An 18,650-nucleotide genomic window follows, 5' to 3' on the forward strand; every position below is an offset into this window, starting at 1 on the left:
ATTTCCGTGCTAAATAATTTGCATGCATTTCTCATTTAATCCTCGCAAGAACCTTTGGGTGAGGGTTGGAATTTATCATCTAGAACAGTTTGAGATTTTAAGGAACTTGACAAAGTACATACATCTTGGTGGTATTACCAGCCTTCACAGTCAGCATGCAGCTCCAGCGGCAGTTTTGAGTCACTGTTAATCACTTTGAGCAGATCTGGGTTCGAGTGTCTAAAAATAGTGTTACCTTACAATTTCCTTAGTGTTTGGGATTCTTATTAGGTTAGTTACGTTATTTCATTTTGATACTCGTTTATGAAGAATATTGAGAGATTTTGATCATCCAGATAGTTAATTGAGACTCTTTTAAACTCCTTTCAAGTGCTTGTGTCTCCTGTGTCGTTTGGGTAAGGTCTTTAAGTTTGTGTCCTTATGTGTATATATATATATATTTTTTTTTTTAATGTTTATTACTGAGAGAGAGAGAGAGCGCGCGCACACGTGCGCACAGGGGAGGGGTAGAGAGAGAGGGAAACACAGAATCTGAAGCAGGCTCCAGGCTCTGAGCTGTCAGCGCAGAGTCTGATGTGGGGCCTGAATTCACGGAATGGTGAGATAATAACTCATGGAGTGGTGAGATAATAATCTGAGCTGAAGTCAGATGCTTAACTAGTCGAGCCACCCAGGTGCTCCATCGTGTCTAAAATAATAAAGATAATTCTGAAATCACTTGACTCACAGGTGTCTTAAGTATGAAATTATTACACATGTGCAGTATGCTTTAGATCATTATACAAATACAGTAAATTATTGTTCATTAAAAAATTGTAGAAACAAGATGTGACCATTTTTTGTAATCTTATTTAGATACCATCTGGCTAATGGAAACGTATAAAAGATTTCTTTCTGTGGAAATGAATTTTCTTACCTACATCCTCCCGAATCTCTAAATCTTTTTAATCCTAGGTTGAAATTCCTCATGCTTAGTAAAATTTAAAGTTTATTTAAATTTAATTAATTTATTTATAAATAAATTATAAATATTTATTATAATTTATTAAAATATAAATATTTATTTATATTTATATTTATAAATAAAATTTATTTATTTATTTTTTTTTGAGATAGAGAGTGTGTGCTTGTGTGTGCGCAAGTGTGGGGGAATGGCAGAGGGTAGGAGAGAGAGAGAATCCCTGTCAGGCTCTGTACTGTCACTGCTGAGCCTCACGCGGGGCTTGAACCCGTGAACCGTGAGATTATGACCTGAGATGAAACCAAGAGTTGGACACTAAACTGACTGAGCTACCCAGGTGTCCCCTCATGCTTAGTAATTTTAAAAGTGCTTTTGTGTTTTTATCCATATGCAGTTTTTAGAACACAGATAGCCTAAGCAACTCAGGTGACTGTGTCACCAATAAATAGTAAGATAGAGTTAATCCAGTAGTATTTTGTGTTTTCAGAAATCAGGAAATCATCATGAAAAGTATTTTCAGGCGTCTGATTCTTTAAATTTCCTATGTTAACCTTTGAACAGTCCTACTGCTTATATATCATTCACCTGTCTTTCATAGGCTAAATTTGATTTTTGCCCCTTGGGTTACAGACAGTTTGAGCCATCTTACAACAAACAGTAAGATAACACATAATGGTTTAATTTTGAAGATTCAGTGAAGTGTCACCATTTTTATAATATAATGTACAATTATTTAAAGATTGTATTTTCTCTACTTTTTGAAAAAGTAGTTGATAAATTATTCCATTGCGGCAATCCAGTAAATACATAGAAGAAATAGGTAATCATCAGGTTTGGATGTCAGGCAGATAGTCTTTGAACTTCTGCATTTCTGAAGAAAAAGAACAAAATTAAAGGGCCTGTGTGAAATATTAAATATTTTATGAAAATTATATCTAAAAGACGTGTCATTGGTACTTACTTTTTAAAGTCCCCATGTATGGAAAACCTTCTTAGAACATTTCTTAGGCTGTCACATACTTGATTTTCAGTAATGTGTTATGAAGGAAAGTGGATACCTCCCTGTATATGATGACTTAACTCATATTCTATTTTCTTTTCTTTTTGAGTATAGGTGCCAGAAGATGAGTGTATTTGGTGTACTTTTTCATCTCATTTGTGTTAAGCTGATAGTTTAATGTTTTATAGGGTTGTTATTTAGCCCAGTGTCTAGTAAACATTGCTAATTCCATGTGATTTTTTAGGTGTTGACCAAATAATTGATATTGGCCTACCGAAATAGCCCATAGATGGTAATCATTTTCAGGATTGTATATGAGCAATATTTTTCCTTAAGTCTTTTCATTGAAATATTTTGAATGTACAGAAAAGTTACAAGACATCCACACCCATATATCCTTCACCTAGTTCTTTCAGGTTTTAATTTTTACTGAATTTTCGCTTTTTTTAATCTGTGTGCATATACAAATTCTTGTTGTTAAACTCTTTGAACTTTAGTTTCAAGCATCATGGCACTTTGTCCCAGAATATTAGACTTCTCTTCTTAACATAACCATGATTAGACTCAGGAAACTTACATTAATGTAATATTGTTATCTAATATCAAGTCCATATAAGATTTTCTCAGTTTTCCCAATAGCATACTTTTTAACCTCCTCCCTTTCAGCTTCAGGGAACATATTTGGCTCTCATGTTCTCCCTCTCTTTTCTTAAAGTTTATTTATTTTGAGAGAGAAAGAGAGTGTGGGGGGGGGGGAGGGGGGACAGCGAGAGAATCCCAAGCAGGTTCTGTGCTGTCAGTGCCCAGAACATGGGATGAATTGTGAGATCATGCCTGAGCTGAAATCAAGAGTGGGATGCCTAACCTACTGAGCCACCCAGGCGCCCCCTCACTGTTTTTTGATCTCCCGCTCTGCACCCTTGTTTTGGGGGGCTATCTTTTGCAACAGTAACTCTGGGTGATTATTGAAATTCTTTTTTTTTTTTTTCAACGTTTATTTATTTTGGGACAGAGAGAGAGACAGAGCATGAACGGGGGAGGGGCAGAGAGAGAGGGAGACACAGAATCGGAAACAGGCTCCAGGCTCTGAGCCATCAGCCCAGAGCCTGACGCGGGGCTCGAACTCCCGGACCGCGAGATCGTGACCTGGCTGAAGTCGGACGCTTAACCGACTGCGCCACCCAGGCACCCCTTGAAATTCATTTTTGAAGCAATAATTTAAATTTAGAATATCATCAATTCCAGTGTACAGCTATGTTTGGGATGTAAATATTTTCTGACTTTCGAATGTACTCCCTTTGTGCCCCTCCATGGAAAGTGTTCTCACTTGAATATTAAAACCAAAATTGGTTTATTTTCCATGTCAGTAGAACATGCTGTTATACATTGTTTTCAGTTAAGTATGAATGAGCTAGGTACTTTAAAACCTGTGTTTTTACGTACTAGTTGGTCTGTTTTATAAGCTAATTGGAGTGATCTCTGAGATAAAGAACACTTAGCAAGATTAAGTGCTCAACAAATAATAGTGTAATTAAATATTTGAAGATAAGGTGGTATATAATAAATAGGCTTGTAATATTTTTTCAGTTTTATTTCGCTTAAATATTTGGGCAAATACTTAACTTGTCTTTTGTAACCTTCCTTGCATCCTCAAGGGCAACAGATTCTACACCTTTTTTGCTCCCTGTTTAGTGTGTGGCATTTTGTAAGCAAAAATGGGAATCTCATTTTTCTGGGAGTAATTTTTAGTTTTAATACGTGGGATTGAAATAGCTATTGCTGAAGTTGTGAAGGTCTAGTATTTCTGTTTGTCATGAAGCCTACTCTTCATCAGAGCAATTCCCAATACGATGACCATAAACCAACCGAGACACTGGAGTGCGGTCCAGCTTCAGTGTAGATCCCTTTTATTTTTTAAGAAACTCACTGTCAAGCTGTGCTGTCTCTCAGGGCTTATTTTTAAAGAAATATTTTTATTTTTAATTTTTAAAACTGGTTAGCTTAATCCACGTGGTTTTAAGAATCATATCTTTTAAGAAGGATTTTCTTGGGATGCCTGGGTGGCTCAGTCAGTTAAGCGTCTGACTTCAGCTCAGATCATGATCTCATGGTTTGTGAGTTTGAGCCCCGAATCAGGCTCTGTACTCACAGCTCAGAGCTTGGAGCCTGCTTCACACTCTGTGTCTCCCTCTCTCTTTGCCCCCGCCCTGCTCACTCACACTCTGATCTTTGTCTCTTTCTCTCTCTCAAAAATAAATAAACATTAAAAAAAATTTTTTTTAAAGGATTTTCTTCTGTGTTTTCATTATACCTCCTGTACACCTTTATCATTATACTTAATCTTTTTTCGTTGTAAGGGTTTGTAAGTGTACCTTTACATTCTTTTCTTTCTGGTGCCTTGTCCTCAGGGCCTGTTACTGGAGGATGCCATCAGATAATTGTTGAATGTATGAGTAAATGCTGACTTTTTAAAACAGTGTAATTTCCAGTTAGGTAAGCTGTTTTATTAAAAAAGAACTAGGGTATAATAACGTTTTCTGTTAAGCTCTCGATAACTGGTTACATTATGTTGCTTTCCTAAATTTTATTTCATGCAGTAAATTTGGTACTTATTTTAAATTCTTGAAAAATAATAACCGTAGAGCTTTATGTCTCTGATTTATTTTTAAAAAGATACATACATAATATATTTCATCTCGAAAATATTAAATATTTCCTTCCTGAGACTTAATAATGTTCTGTCATTGTGTCTTGAAGGAAATTGCCTTCTTTCCTAATACAGTCCTTTTGCTTCCCTTCCTTCTGTTGTGATAGATACGACCGTATGTAGGATGTTTGGTACAGTATTTGCCTCTTCTTTGGAAGCAGAGCGAAGAACACAATATGTTGAGATGTGCTATTCTGACAACACTTATTCATCTTGTTCAGGTAAGTTACTTTCCAGTTTCTGAATTTAGTATATTTCTTTTTTTTATTGAAGTCTGATTAACATACAGTGTTCTGTTAGCTCCATGTGTACAACAGTTGATCGGACCGTCCTGTACGTTACTCAGTGTTCACCACAAGGGGTGTAGATGCCCCTTGTCACCATACAATGTTATTAGAGTATTATTGACTGTATTCCCTGTGCTGTACTTCTCATCTCTGAGGCCTATTTATTATATAAATGGGGTTTTGTACCCGTTAATCCCTTTTTTATATTTCACCGATCCTCTCCCTCACCTCCCCTCTGGCCATCACCAGTTCTCTGTGCTTAAGATCCTGGGTTTTTGCTTTTTTTTTTCTTTTTACAAATTTTTCATTGTTTTCATGTGCTTTATTTTAATGGTAGTGAAAGGCCTCCCAGTTATGTCTTTTTCATGAATTATCTTAAACAGTTTTAAAAACTACTTTTGTGTGTTGGCTTTGGACATTTTTTGACATGTAGGAAATACTCTCTCCTTTTTAAAGACGTTTCATTCATTAGATGAAGTGGTCTCTCATGGTGATAGACTCATGATTTGTGCAGTCTGTTATACTTTCCATGCACTTTGCTTGGTATCCAGAGCTTTTCTGTATAAATTTGCTCTTCATTTTCACCCTTTTTTTGTGATCTAACATCAAAATTTTACTCTTTCATAAATTGAGAAGGTAGACAATCAGGTGAGTTACTTTTGAGGGAAGGAGTGAATATGGTTTTCGTCCTCGTGACTTTGAGTGTCAGGGTTGTGCAGCAGGTAGAGAGGAATCTCAGATTTCAGAGAGTGATGAACAGGCTGTAGTTGTCATTTGAACTATTACAGTGACTTACAGTCTGACGGCAAGAGGACAGAAAGGTAAGATTTTAATGCCAAATCTAATATCTGCATCCAGGTATGCTCAACTGAGTCTTACTGGCCTTGCCCCAAATTGTGATAGATTGTCCAATGGAGAGAGCTCTGAGTTGATAGTTACCACTCTCCATTTTTTGAATAAGTTAAAAATAGGGGGGAAAAAACACGTGAACACAAGTTTTTAAAAAACCTTTCTCAGACATCCTTTTTTTGAAATGCAATTTTTTTTCTTTCAGTAAACCTTACGGATGAGTTTTATAGTTAAAAAATCCTACCTAAGGCAGTTTCAAATAAATGAATAGTGATACAAAATTCCTGTAAAAGCACCTTCTTTTTAATAAGTGTCTCATGTAGCATCTCTTCTTATCTACTATTTAATTGTTGTGATCTCTTGCGAAGATTATGTCCCTTTTATAGAAAAGGGTACAAAGGTTAGGATAAGGTTACTGACTGTCCTGAGATTGCCCTCAGAAATAATAGAACAAACTGTGATCCCACCTCTTTTGTGTTACATCTTTGCCAAAATGTGTTCTTATTAGACTCCTTTTGAGAGTTTTGTGAGGGAGGTGTGAAAAAACCCAGCTTCTCTGTCTCCTTAGGTAGGATTACCTCAGGAAGTCTGAGGAAGCCACAGTAACCTGCTCGGAATGTTTGGAGAGGATAGGGCCTTTTCCTTCCTTTGTGACCCTTCTGCCCTCTGTATTTGTTTAGGCCAGAGGTGCAGGGTTCCAGCCAAGTGCTCATCGCCTTCTTGGAGAAAGCATACGACGTTTAATATAAAGTTGAGACTATAGCTTAAAATGTGTTTTTCAGTCATTTGAGAAAATTATACTAAGGGTTATTGTTAAGGTTCATTTTATAGAAAACACTGCCATCTTTGGGCTTTTCAGATTTGAGAGGAAGATAATATTTTATTTGTATGTTTTTGTTTTCATTCTTTAAGCTCTGGGAACCCAGACTAGTAGTCTCTGATTGAAGAGATCATCTCTTGATCCTTGATTGCCTGCTTTTGTTATTATTTTTTAAGTTGTGAAAAATTTGAAGCATACACAAAAAGGAAGAACAATATAATCAGTCTTTAGGTAACTATCACCCAACTTCAAGAATCATCAACATTTTGTCAATATAAATTTAGGGCACTAAAAAGCTAATTGGGAGGTTCCTGTGTGGCTCAGTTGGTTAAGTGTCTGACTCTCGCTCTCAGCTCAGGTCTTGATCTCCGGGTCATGAGTTCATGCCCTGCACTGGGCTCCAGGCTGGACCAGAAGCCTACTTAAAAAAACAAACAAAAAAACCAAAAACGCTAATGGAGAGAGTTGAAAATGTATGGGGAACTTACATTTGCAGTAGTAAATTGCGCATTTTTCCTTTTGGATATAATCTAGCTGGGTAGTTTTGTAGGGGAACCATCCTTGTTTTTGATGTCTTTTCTTAGTAAAAGATCTTTCATTTTCCTGTCTCTTGCATGTTACATCTCCCTTTTTTTTAATGTATCCCTGCTTTTCATTACCGGGTATCTCCTTGTCTTGAGATAATTTGTTTTACGTTATCAGAGAATCAAACGGGACCACTTACTTGTTTGTGGACTTGGATGAGATCTTGGCATCATGCTGCTTTGTAAAACTCTAGAGGCCCTCTTAGTTTTAATACCTGACCTTGAACGTCACTCTTCCCAAAGTACCTGGTGCTACCAGTTCCTGTGTCTTTTGGAGTTTCTGTGATGTAAATCAAGTTGCTTCTTGACCTTTTCTTACAGCTGGCTTTGAGCTTGGTTTTCTAAGTTTGCTAAGTTACTGCTTGTCTTTTCAGTCCTTATCTTTTCTTACGTTATCTTTGTACTTATGGTTATGGATCTTTTAAACACATCCTCCTATATTCTTTAAGTGGATCCTGGCAGAGAAGAGTAGTAAATGCATGCGTTAAATCTGTCCGCTTCCTCCAGATTTTAACATTGTGATTGATAATACTGAGTTGTATGGTGTGGCCGGAGCATAGTACAGAACATGGTTATAGGGGCCCGGTCAGGAAGGCCACAAGAACATCTCTTCAAGTTCAGAGCAAGAAGTGTTAACATTTTTATTTTAGTAAGGTAATCAGGGTGCCAGTGGAGACAGGGTTTGGAATGGAGTAAAACTAAGGTCAGGGAAAGTGGTTGGTACGTTTTCTGTTAACCATGAAAATAGATGATGCAGATCTGAAGTAAAATGCATGGAAAGAAGGGGAAAGATTTGAAAAATAGTAGAATAAAGGATTGTTGAGATGTGGGGTGAGTAGGAACAGGAACTAGGAGGAGGATGTGAGACTGTTTACCACTAAATAGGTAGTCATACAGGTCACTTGAGTTTGGAAAGGCCGGACAGGAGCTTTTTTTTAGGAAGACAGTGAATTGGTTCAGTGGTCACCTTAAGAATTTGAGATGACTTCTGGGTGATGATGTCCTGTACTTATTCAGTGTCTGGAGTTCAGAGATCTGTGTTTGGAGATAATATTTTGGGACATTTTCCGCATGCACATGACACAGGAGAAGGCAGTCAAATACGTTATCCTGTGAAATGCCAATATTTAGGGGGTTTTATTCTTTTTTTCCCTTAACCTAAAAAAATAATAATAACCTTATAAATTCACTGACTGTTGCAAAGATAGTACAGAGTACCCTTCACCTCATTTTCCCTTCTGTCTTATGTAATTATTATACAATAAGATTTCTGCCTCTTGAAGCATTTCTGATCATTTTAATAACTAATGAATTTAATTTTGAGCTTTCATATTGTTGTAGAAAATGTGTTATTGTGATTTTTTCATAATGTTGTAGACAATGTCTTGGAGTTATGACTGTGGGCTGAGAGAATGTTCACATTTATTTAAAGTTGTATATCTGGGATTGCACACATTCTTCAGGCCATTAGACTACAAAGGTAAATGTCTTCAGGCTTTGACCGAGAGTCTTACATGTTTAGCAGAGGCTTTAGTTTTGCGAAAGCTAGCATCTCATGCTTCTTGGGATGTGCACTAAGTAAGTAGATAGATTTTAATTTTTCTAGGAAATTTTAAGTCTGCTTAATAATCAAAACGAACTTGACTAGTTTATCTTAATGTTCCTTTTCTTTTGTTGTTGTATTAAAGATTGAACTACAGAGAGCGAAATTGAACTTCATTTTAAGACACAGTGTACTACTTTATTAAGTGTGACATTTTAATAACTATCTTCCTTTAAAAAGATCTTTAATAAGGTCTTTCAACTGATTTTTAGTTTCAGAAAGAACCAAACTTACTTAAGGATAAACTTTATGCATTTCCACTTAGGTATCTGTCCCACTAATAAAGATTGAACTCAGTATATATATGGCATCAGAAGATGTATACATAAAGATTTTGTTTTGCTTAACAGAAGATGTATACATACAGATTTTGTTTTGCTTAACAGATTTTGTTTAGCTATTGATATTTGAATTACTTCCTAAATGAGGAGATGTTTGATATTTATTGGTTTCCTTTCTGTGTTTGTCAGATTACAGAGATTATTATGGATTAAAAATTGGCTTCTTATCCTTTATGTTTCCTTTCAGAGTGCTTGGACTTAGTGTGATACACTGAGTCAATCTCCATAAAACAATAATTAGGTAAACTAGAATTTTAGATAAACCCCCCTCTTCTTCCTCCATTTTTTGGGTCATTAAAAATATTAGCAAAAATTGTTCATTAAAAAAATTTTGTGCATTTTTTTAAAACAAAGCTTAAGAAAAAAATAATTTTTACATTCTTTCAGCATCCTTTCCCCCTTCCTGTATTTAATTAGTGTTAATTTTTTCTGTATACTCCAAAGAAACATTTTTATGTGTGTATCTCTTTGCATGTGGTAGGTATGTTTAAAAATTCTTGGGTTTTTGCAGTTGTTACATACACACTTCTTCATCTTTTAAATCCAGTTTGTAATTATTTTTGAGATTGTTTTTATTCCATGCCTAATACTTTTTCATTGGCTAGTCACTGTTCTGGAATATGAATGTACTATGATGTAATTATCTTACTAATGAACATTTTGATTGGGTTCATTTTAGATTACTTAGGTGAGATAATTTATGGAATTTAATATAGCAGTGTTAGTACCACTTTAGTAGTCAGAGGGGAAGATACATATGGAACCTCTTAAAACAGATGTTTATACCATTGGTGTATATGATTCTACTACCCCTGGGCAATTGAATAGTAATTTTTTGCTACCTGCTGTTCAATTGTAAACAGAACTAACCTTGTTTTAGTAGTGCTTATAGTTAGGACCATCCCAGAAAATCTGATGGATTTATTTTTTATCAGCTCATTTTAGGACATTTTTATACGATAGGTTATTTTTTGGTGGGGGTGGGATCTTAGAGTGTCTTACGTTAAGTTTTATTTATACTTCCCTTAGGGATTAGGAGCAGACAGCAAGAACCTGTACCCTTTCCTGCTCCCAGTTATCCAACTGAGTACAGATGTTTCCCAGCCTCCACATGTTTATCTTCTGGAAGATGGTTTAGAATTATGGTAAGAGGAAAAATTTGATTCCCTGGATTTTTTTTTTTTTTTTCCTGGCCTTCCCTACTCTCATGCCAATAAAGCAAAGGTCATGTAACAGGCCTTAAAAACCCAGTATTTAAAAACAGAAACATAAAACCATTTTCCCTGAATTGGGTAACATCATAGTTCCATCTATTCTTGGCAGCTGTCGCTCAGTATAGGCTCATAGTAGTCAAAGTTGAAAGGGGAAATTTCAGTAACGACTCAGCTGCCTTTAACCTTTGGAATTTGAAATGTAAAATGGGGAGAGTTCAATAAAACTTCAAAACTAAAAATGACTTAAAACTTGCAGCCTGTTAAATGAGATGTTTTGGGGGATGTTGAGTCATTTTTCAGCCTCTTGCTACTTCACCTATTACATACTCAGATAATATATCTCAGCCCCAAATGCTGAGGCTTCTTGGTCTTGACTAATTATTTTGCCAAGTGAGTAGTGTGTCGTGTTAAAAGTTAAAAACGAAAAACTCTGTTTCTGAGGCAGCTCACTGCTGCAGACCTTTATTGACTGCCCACTGTGTAAGGAACTGTGCTAGAAAATCCTTCGGCTTTACTAAGCTTATCTTACTGATGACAGCAAATTTCTGCAGGTCAAGTATAATACAAGAAAGGCTCCAACGTTGTCATATATAAACTGACTATTGGAATTAAAAAAGAAAATCACAGAAATTAAGCATGGAAAAAATGAACATTTTTGGTTTCCTTTTTTCTTCCTTCTCTCCTTCCTTTCCTTCCTGCCTTAGTTTTTCTTAGATGTTTAGGAATGAACATTTTTTTTTTTTATTTTTTAGAAACTGTCTTTGGTGCAAATTACAAATTAATGATCTGTAGCAGAATACTACATGAATGATTTTAAAATGTTAGGTAGATACTCGATTTACAAGTTAACTTTCTCATATTTTCTAGGTTGTGTTGTTGGAACCTAAATGACTTTGGGTGGTTTTATTGTAAATTAGCATGTGTTGAAAATATATATTCATGTATTTTTGTTTGTACAGGATGGATTACTCGAGATCAGATGTTGGTAAATTTTTTCTGTAAAGGGGCAGATAGTAGATATTTTAGGCTTTCCAGGCTGTGTGATCTCTTGACTATTGACCTCTGCTGTTTTAGCACGAGAGTGGTCACAGACAATATGTAAAATGTTTGTGTTGCAGTAAAACATCATTTATAGAAATTGAGTGTGGGTTGAATTTGACTCACGAACTCTAGCTGTCCAACGCCTACTCTAGATTACAAATTAAGACACTAGTCTCTGACTAGTGTCAGACACATACTTTTCTATAAATATGTAGACAATATATGATGTTGACTATTAGAAAAATTAAAAGTATTACTTATAGTAAAGAGATAGACTCCGATACTTAACAGTATTATAGACTTAGCATATTAATGTGTTTATTAAAGGTATATAAATTTTTTAAGGATTACATGAACAGGCAGTAATAAATGTACATTGCTCTGTTGTTATCTCTTGTTTTCTTAGCCTTTAGTTGTATGTAAACAAAATGAAATTGTTAGAATACCTTTTTTCTTTTCTCTCTCTCTTTTTTGTTTCTTTTTTTTTTTTTAGCTCAAATGCTTAATAGCTTAGATTCTTTAAATTAAACTAGAGTATACTGAGTTAGAACTCATTTTTAGAATCAGATATAGGTGCCAGTCCCAATTATGCCACTGCATGAGGTATGTAATCATCATCTGTGAGCCTCACTTTCTTAATCTGTAAAATTAGGAAGTATAATTCCTACCCCACATGGTTGTGAGGATGAGATAATGTGTGTTAAATGGTTAGCTCTTTGCATATGAGAGTCTGTAAAGTTGCCTAAGAAGGAAGGGCAGATGTGGAACATTCTGCTCCTAGCAGAATCCCAAGGAACTTAAGGCATTCGTGAGGTCACATGAGGGGCGCCATCAAGGGTGACAGAGTAGAGCTGTCTGTTGATAAGAGGAGGAAAACCAAGCCAAGAAAGAATATTTCCTGAAAGGGTGGTCAGCTACGTCATATGTTGCTGATTATTCTAGGTAGAATCGTACAAAAAAGTGAATTTGGCCACATGGAGATGATAGCAAGGGTTTCAGTAAAGTAGTAAGAACTGACTAGAATTGAAATTAAGTAATTACAGACTGTGAGCCTTGGCAACATTGGGAGCACTTGACAATGAAGAGGAATGTCGAAATAGGGCAGCAGTTGGCTGGTGTGGGGAATGCAGAGTCTAGAGGGATGGATGAGGCTCCAGAGAACGACATAATTGGAGGCAAGAAGGGATGCGATTTAGCATATGTAGCTGTTTGTTGGTTTTGGTTTTAAGTAACATCAGTGATACTTCATCCATTTTAACTGGAGGCAGGAAGATGGATTTTTGTATTATAGTGGGATGTGATAGGAAGGTGTTGGGTCTAATAGATTCTGTTTTCTCAAATATGAAGCATAGTCATCACTTTAATATTGGCTGAAGTGGAAGTACATAGAAGAGAGAGGGATTTGTGGAGAAAAAAGATTTAAATAGTTATCTTGGAGAATGGGAATTTGAACTTACCAGGGGATAATTAGTAGTAGGAGATATTTGAGGTCCCATACACAAAGGAAAACTTTTTAGAGTGATTATGTGTTTTTTCCCCCCATGTTCCCCTCCCCCCATCCCCCTTGATGCAGCTTGCTAGAGATTTGCCAGTGTTACTAGTCTTCTCAAAGAACCACCCTTTGGCTTTCTCTTTGTTGTATTTTTGTTACCTATTTGTTAGTTTCTGGTCTTATATTTATCATTTCCTCTTTTTCTACTTAAAGTTTGTTTTTGTCATTTGACTTAATATTCTGAGATTTGGCTCAATAATTTTTGATCTTCTTTACTAATATAAACCTATTACTATAAAATATTTTTAAATAGAATTTGAACAAACCTTGCATTAATAGTTTTTTTTGTTGTTGTTTTGTTCTTTGTTAAAGGAAGTAGGATCAGGTAATGGATACTGGTCCACAGTAAGCGTGGGCTATATGCCATTAAATGTAATATGGTCTTCATCATTAAAAACAACAACAACAACAACTGATGTGACTGCCTTTTGCCATCTACTCAGGAGATTAGAATCTTAAAACCTCAAAATCTCTTTTTAAAGAGCTGACTTCTGAGATAAACTTTTTTTGCTAGGGTGAATTCTACTTTTGATATGTTATACAAGTCTTTTCTATTGTTCTATGGTATTTTATCAGATTTTATTTTTTCCTGAACTTTTAAGATCTCTTGTCCATATTTTGTGATACTGTCTGATTTCATATCAGTGTCATGTGTGTTTTACCAATTCACTATTTTAAAAAATGTGTTTTTTTCCATACTGGAATGATCTCTGTGATATGGTAACTATTCTTTGGATGATTTGAAAATTGAGTAGAAAAGGGAACTGGAAATGGACTCATGGCAGTGGCTGGGAAGTTATTCACAGTTTGGTGATATTTTCAGGTTGTTTCTTAGTTGTTAGTTTGTACATACTTTAGTTTTGATTTTCCATGTCTGCTAATTTTGGTACTTCCTCCCTTAAGATACTAATAAAAAAAAAACATACAAGCATGTGCTTTATCTCTGTTACTTGTAGTCTTATTTTTGATTTATCTCTTTTTAAAGTATATTTATTATCTCTTTTAAAGTACATTTATTAGTCAGGCAAATATGTAGAAGCAGCACTTTATATGCTAGTACGGATTCATAATTAAAAGGTAACTGGCAAGATAATTAAATGGTAACCAAGAGAAACATTCTGTGCTTTGGGCCCAGTACCATAATGAGGTTCAACACATGCCTTACCAACTAGAATAGAGTATGCATCAGGTATTGCATACTCTGAATGTAATGAAAATACATTGGGCAAAGCTGGTGGATGTTTCTAATAGACTTTGTTATGAAAATGGCTACTCTCTTTGCCAATAAAAATTGGAGATGTAAAAAAAAAAAGTATATTAGAGATTTTTTCTTTTTATTAATATGAAAGAACTACATGTTGCATTTTATGAGTTCTCTGTTTCTGCCCTTTGTTACTTCTGCTTCATATTTTCTACTTCCTACCCTTAACTGGGTGTATTTTTTTAAAGCTATAAAAAAATAGTTACTTCATTACCTTTTCTTAAGTGCTAAAACATTTAAAGCTATGAATTTGCCTTCCATTGTAATGGCCTATTTCCCTTAAGTCTTGTTATTTTGGTAGTAGCATTAGAGTTTTTTAATGTCTTCTTTGACGCAACCTCATTTATTTTTTGCTGATATTAAAGTACATGATTCAGGTCTGGATTTATTGCATTGTAAATACAACTTGTCACTTGTACAATTTTTAAAAAGTTAAGAATTTTAATGACTCGAGGCTCTCTTTTTGTAACAGTCTCAAATAGTGATGATATTAAAGATGCAGACTTTATATATATCTATTCTTTCTAACTAATAGGTTGTATGGTTCAAATCAGTGTTTCACTTCTTAATCTTGACAGTGATTAATTAAAATATCTATTTAGTTTGCTTTGTGTCAGTGTCCCTTTTTATTTCTATTTCTTTTTATACTTGAATGCTAGAAATAAATTATTTACAGCACAGAGTTTTGGTATTTTTCTATATTGTTTTAAAGAATTTAACAAATAAAACACAGTATTTAAAATTTAAAATATTATCATGAAGTGTCATTTGATATATGTATGTATTGATTAATTTTTCACCTTTTAATTCTTTTGCATTTAAATTTTATTTGATACTAATATTGTTATATGGTTTATTTTGTTTAGATTTGACTTAACTTTTTTTGTTCAACTTTTACATTTTAGCTTTTCTATTAGAACTTTAATTGTATCTCGTATACAGAGAAAATTTTTATATTTTGTATTTCACTTAACCAGAGAGGCTTTGCCTCAAAAGAATTTTCATGCTCTCATATTTATTTGTTGAATTGCTATGCCTGTGTTTTTACTTCATGCTCTTTGTTTTCTGTATTTTATTTAGAGGGGTAACATTAAAATTTACATTTCTCTAGCTAAAGATGTTGGTATATACAACTTTGTCTAATTATTCATCAGCATAACTTGTCCCTTAACTTTCCATTAGTGCCTTGACTTTGTTTCTCTTTCTTTCCTTTCTAAGCATTCACTTGTTTAATCTGGAGTGGTTGCCATGTCATAGTACTTTTAAGTACTTTAAACTCTGCTAGATTTTTTTGCCTTTTTGTTTTTAAGTTTATTTATTTTGAGAGAGTATGAGCGGGGGATAGCCAGAAAGAGAGGGAGAAAGAGAGAATCCCAAGCACGCTCCACATGGGGCTGTAACCCACAAACCGTGAGATCATGACTTGAGCCAAAACCAAGAATTGTACGCTCAACCAACTGAGCCACCTAGGCGCCCCAAGATTTCTTCCTTTTTAAAATAGTATGGCTTGTATTTGGGAAGCTAGCATAGGTAGGTAGTGAGAGTGACAATGACCTGAATGCTCTTTTTACTAAGATAATGACAGTGGGAGGGAAAGAGTCACATGGAGTCTTAATTTGGGCCCAGTGACAGAGCTTCAAATGTATTCTGAGATTTAGAAGATGCCCATCAATTGTTTTCTCACTGAGATATCATGACTGGATTATGGTTTTTCTTTCGGTTTCATTTTTATTTTAAAGGGGAATAGGAAAGAATTTTAAAAATCTTTTCTTTCATTGTATTCTTGAGAAATGTAATCATGGAATCAAATCCTCTTCTTGTTGATCAAAGTATCTAAAGCTACCACTGCTTGTGTGTGTGGCCCGTACTTCATTTTGTGGGTGGCTGCTTTCTTCTATGTCCCCCTTCTTCTTCCTAATTTTGACATTTAAGATTTGTGAAATAATTCATAGATACAAAGTAATAGGGAAGTCATATTGTTTGTAATTATTTATAACTTACATAAAATGAAAATCCATTTTCTGTACCCTGGTGAAGCTGTGGGAGAGTAAGAATGTCTGTGAAGCCCATGGTGTGGGATGTTTGTTGGATTCTCCTGTTTTCATTGCAGGGATGAGCCGGTGTACCAGTATTTTTTGTTTTCATTCCTTAGTTTATTTTCTTGTGGCTTGCTGTTTTTACAATCACGTTTGTATGTGACTCTACACAATGTATCTTACCTTCATATAAATTTTACAATAGGTGTTCTAACTTATTTTTTTAGCTCTCTGTTCTAAGATTCATCTATATTGCTGAATTTAATGGTGTGAATGTAACAGTTCATTTACTCATATGCCATTTTGTCGGATGTTCAGATAATGCAACTTGAACATTTTTGTACATGAATAAGTGTGCAAATGTATGAGACCTTATTCATGAGGTCATAGGTGTGTGCACATAGACATATTTCACTAGTTCAGATAATAATACTTTCCAAGTCTTGATACCAACTTCTTCCTGTCAGCAGTGTGCAAGAGTTTTCACTTTTTTATAGCTTTGCCAGTATTTATTAGGTCAGACTGAAAATCCTGGTAATATGGTAGGGGTAAAATTGTACCTTGTTTTGCTTATAATTTGCGTTTGTAATTTTGGCTGTGATTTGATTACTGGTTGGGTTCAGTATCTTTTTATACTTTTAATAGTCAAGTTTATTGCCAATTTTTGTATCCTGTGGATTGCTTGTTCGTTTGTTCTATATGTTTTTCTCTTCCTAACCTCTTTTGTATATTCCTTTGAATACTGTTCCCTTTTCAGTTATATATATTAGAAACAATCTTCTCCCAGCATGTGACTTAGATTTTGACAATTTTGAGACATCTTCTGACATAGAGTAATTGTTAACTTTAATGTAGTCCTATTCATCTTTTTCTGTAGTCTTTCTTAAACCTAAAGCTATAAGTATGTACTGCTAACATAAAATAAAGACTTACACTTCTCATATAAATACTGGAATTAATTTCTGTATTTCGTGTGAGGTAGAGGCCCAGTAGCTTCCCACCAATGCCTGAGTTTTCCAACCTTTCTTAACCTAGGAACCACCTCTGTCCTAAATGAGTGGGTCTGTTTCTTGTGGTATTCTTTTTATGATATTAAATACATTAGTTTTAGAGTGAGTCATAAAGCAAGTCCCCCCCCCCGCCATATGTTTTTTTTCTTGATAAATTTCTTGTTTATTCTTGGTCATTTGCCTTCTAAATCATTTTAGAATCCACTTTCCTAATTTCTAGGGGAAAGTCTATGGAGGGTTGAAGTTTTATTGATTCTCTATAACAGTTTAGAGAGAATTGACATCATTATGATGCTAGATTTTTGTATCAGTGATTCTTAAAATAACGTCTGTTTAAATACTTTGTTTCTAAGTTTTATTTGAGAGAGAAACATTGTAAGTGGGGGAGAGAATTGACATCATTATGATGCTAGATTTTTGTATTAGTATTTCTTATAATAACATCTATTTAAATATTTTTATTTTGTTTTTAAGTTTTACTTTATTTGAGAGAGACAGAGACCTTGCAAGTGGGGGAGAGTCAGAGAGAGGGAGAGAGAGAATCCCAAGCAGGCTCTGAGCTGCCAGCACAGAGCCCGACAGAGGGCTCAAACTCACAAAACTGGGAGATCATGACCCCAGCTGAAAGCAAGAGTCGGACACTCAACCAACTAAGGCACCCAGGTGCCCAAACATCTATTTAAATCTTTATTTGTTTTGAGTGTAGAAACTGAGTTCATTTTTGTATGCAGTGTATTGATATTTACAGCAGCCTTGTTGAAGTCTCTTAGTGGTTAAAATACTTTATGAATTCTTTCTGCGTCTCTTTTCTGTCACACCTGTTGTAAATAAAGCCTATTTAACTTTCTCCTCTCACCCTTGTGTCTTATTAACTTAGTTGGCATATCTATCATGTGAGGAACCATCCATATATACACTCAGTAGATGGGAAGGCAGGCAAGGTAATAGAAGAAATTGTTTGAGATGTGATTCTGTTTTTCCAGAGAATGGCTTCAACATATCATTAGGTGTGTTTTCTTTGAGTGTTGGATAGGTCCTCTCTTATCAGATTAAGGATTTACTTTCTGCTTGTAATAGGATAAGCGTTTTTATAATGAATGTTAGATTTTGAATAGGATCCCCTCCTACTCCTTTCTTGCAACTATTGTGACAATCATGGTTTTTTTTTCTCCTTTAACTTCTTTGGGTGAGGGGTGAGGAGGTAAACCAAATGCACACTTCTGTGATAAACCACAACCCATATATATTTTATTTTTATAGATTTATTCTTTCATATTGCCCAGTGTCTTGTTGAAAGGGCACATCAGTTACATGTGACAGAACAATATAAAAAGAACAAGACAATTTTATGTTTCCTTGACCATTCCATAATAATCATGCTTTT

At 34.8% G+C, this 18,650-nt stretch overlaps 1 protein-coding gene across 2 annotated transcripts in view; it reads left to right on the plus strand.

The window, feature by feature from the left end:
- Positions 1-18,650, plus strand: part of IPO11 (importin 11) — a 189,271-nt gene that overhangs the window by 79,208 nt on the left and 91,413 nt on the right. For both annotated transcript variants that reach the window (XM_047087054.1, XM_047087064.1), the window contains exons 20-21: positions 4,776-4,889; positions 10,182-10,297. In XM_047087054.1, the coding sequence (XP_046943010.1) occupies positions 4,776-4,889; positions 10,182-10,297 (230 nt within the window). The remainder of the gene's footprint in view (positions 1-4,775; positions 4,890-10,181; positions 10,298-18,650) is intronic.

Source organism: Lynx rufus, unplaced genomic scaffold, assembly GCF_022079265.1.
Source record: "Lynx rufus isolate CCGP_SWC_20201006 ecotype Redwood Valley unplaced genomic scaffold, mLynRuf1.p SCAF_1, whole genome shotgun sequence".
NCBI classification, from domain to species: Eukaryota; Metazoa; Chordata; class Mammalia; order Carnivora; family Felidae; genus Lynx; species Lynx rufus.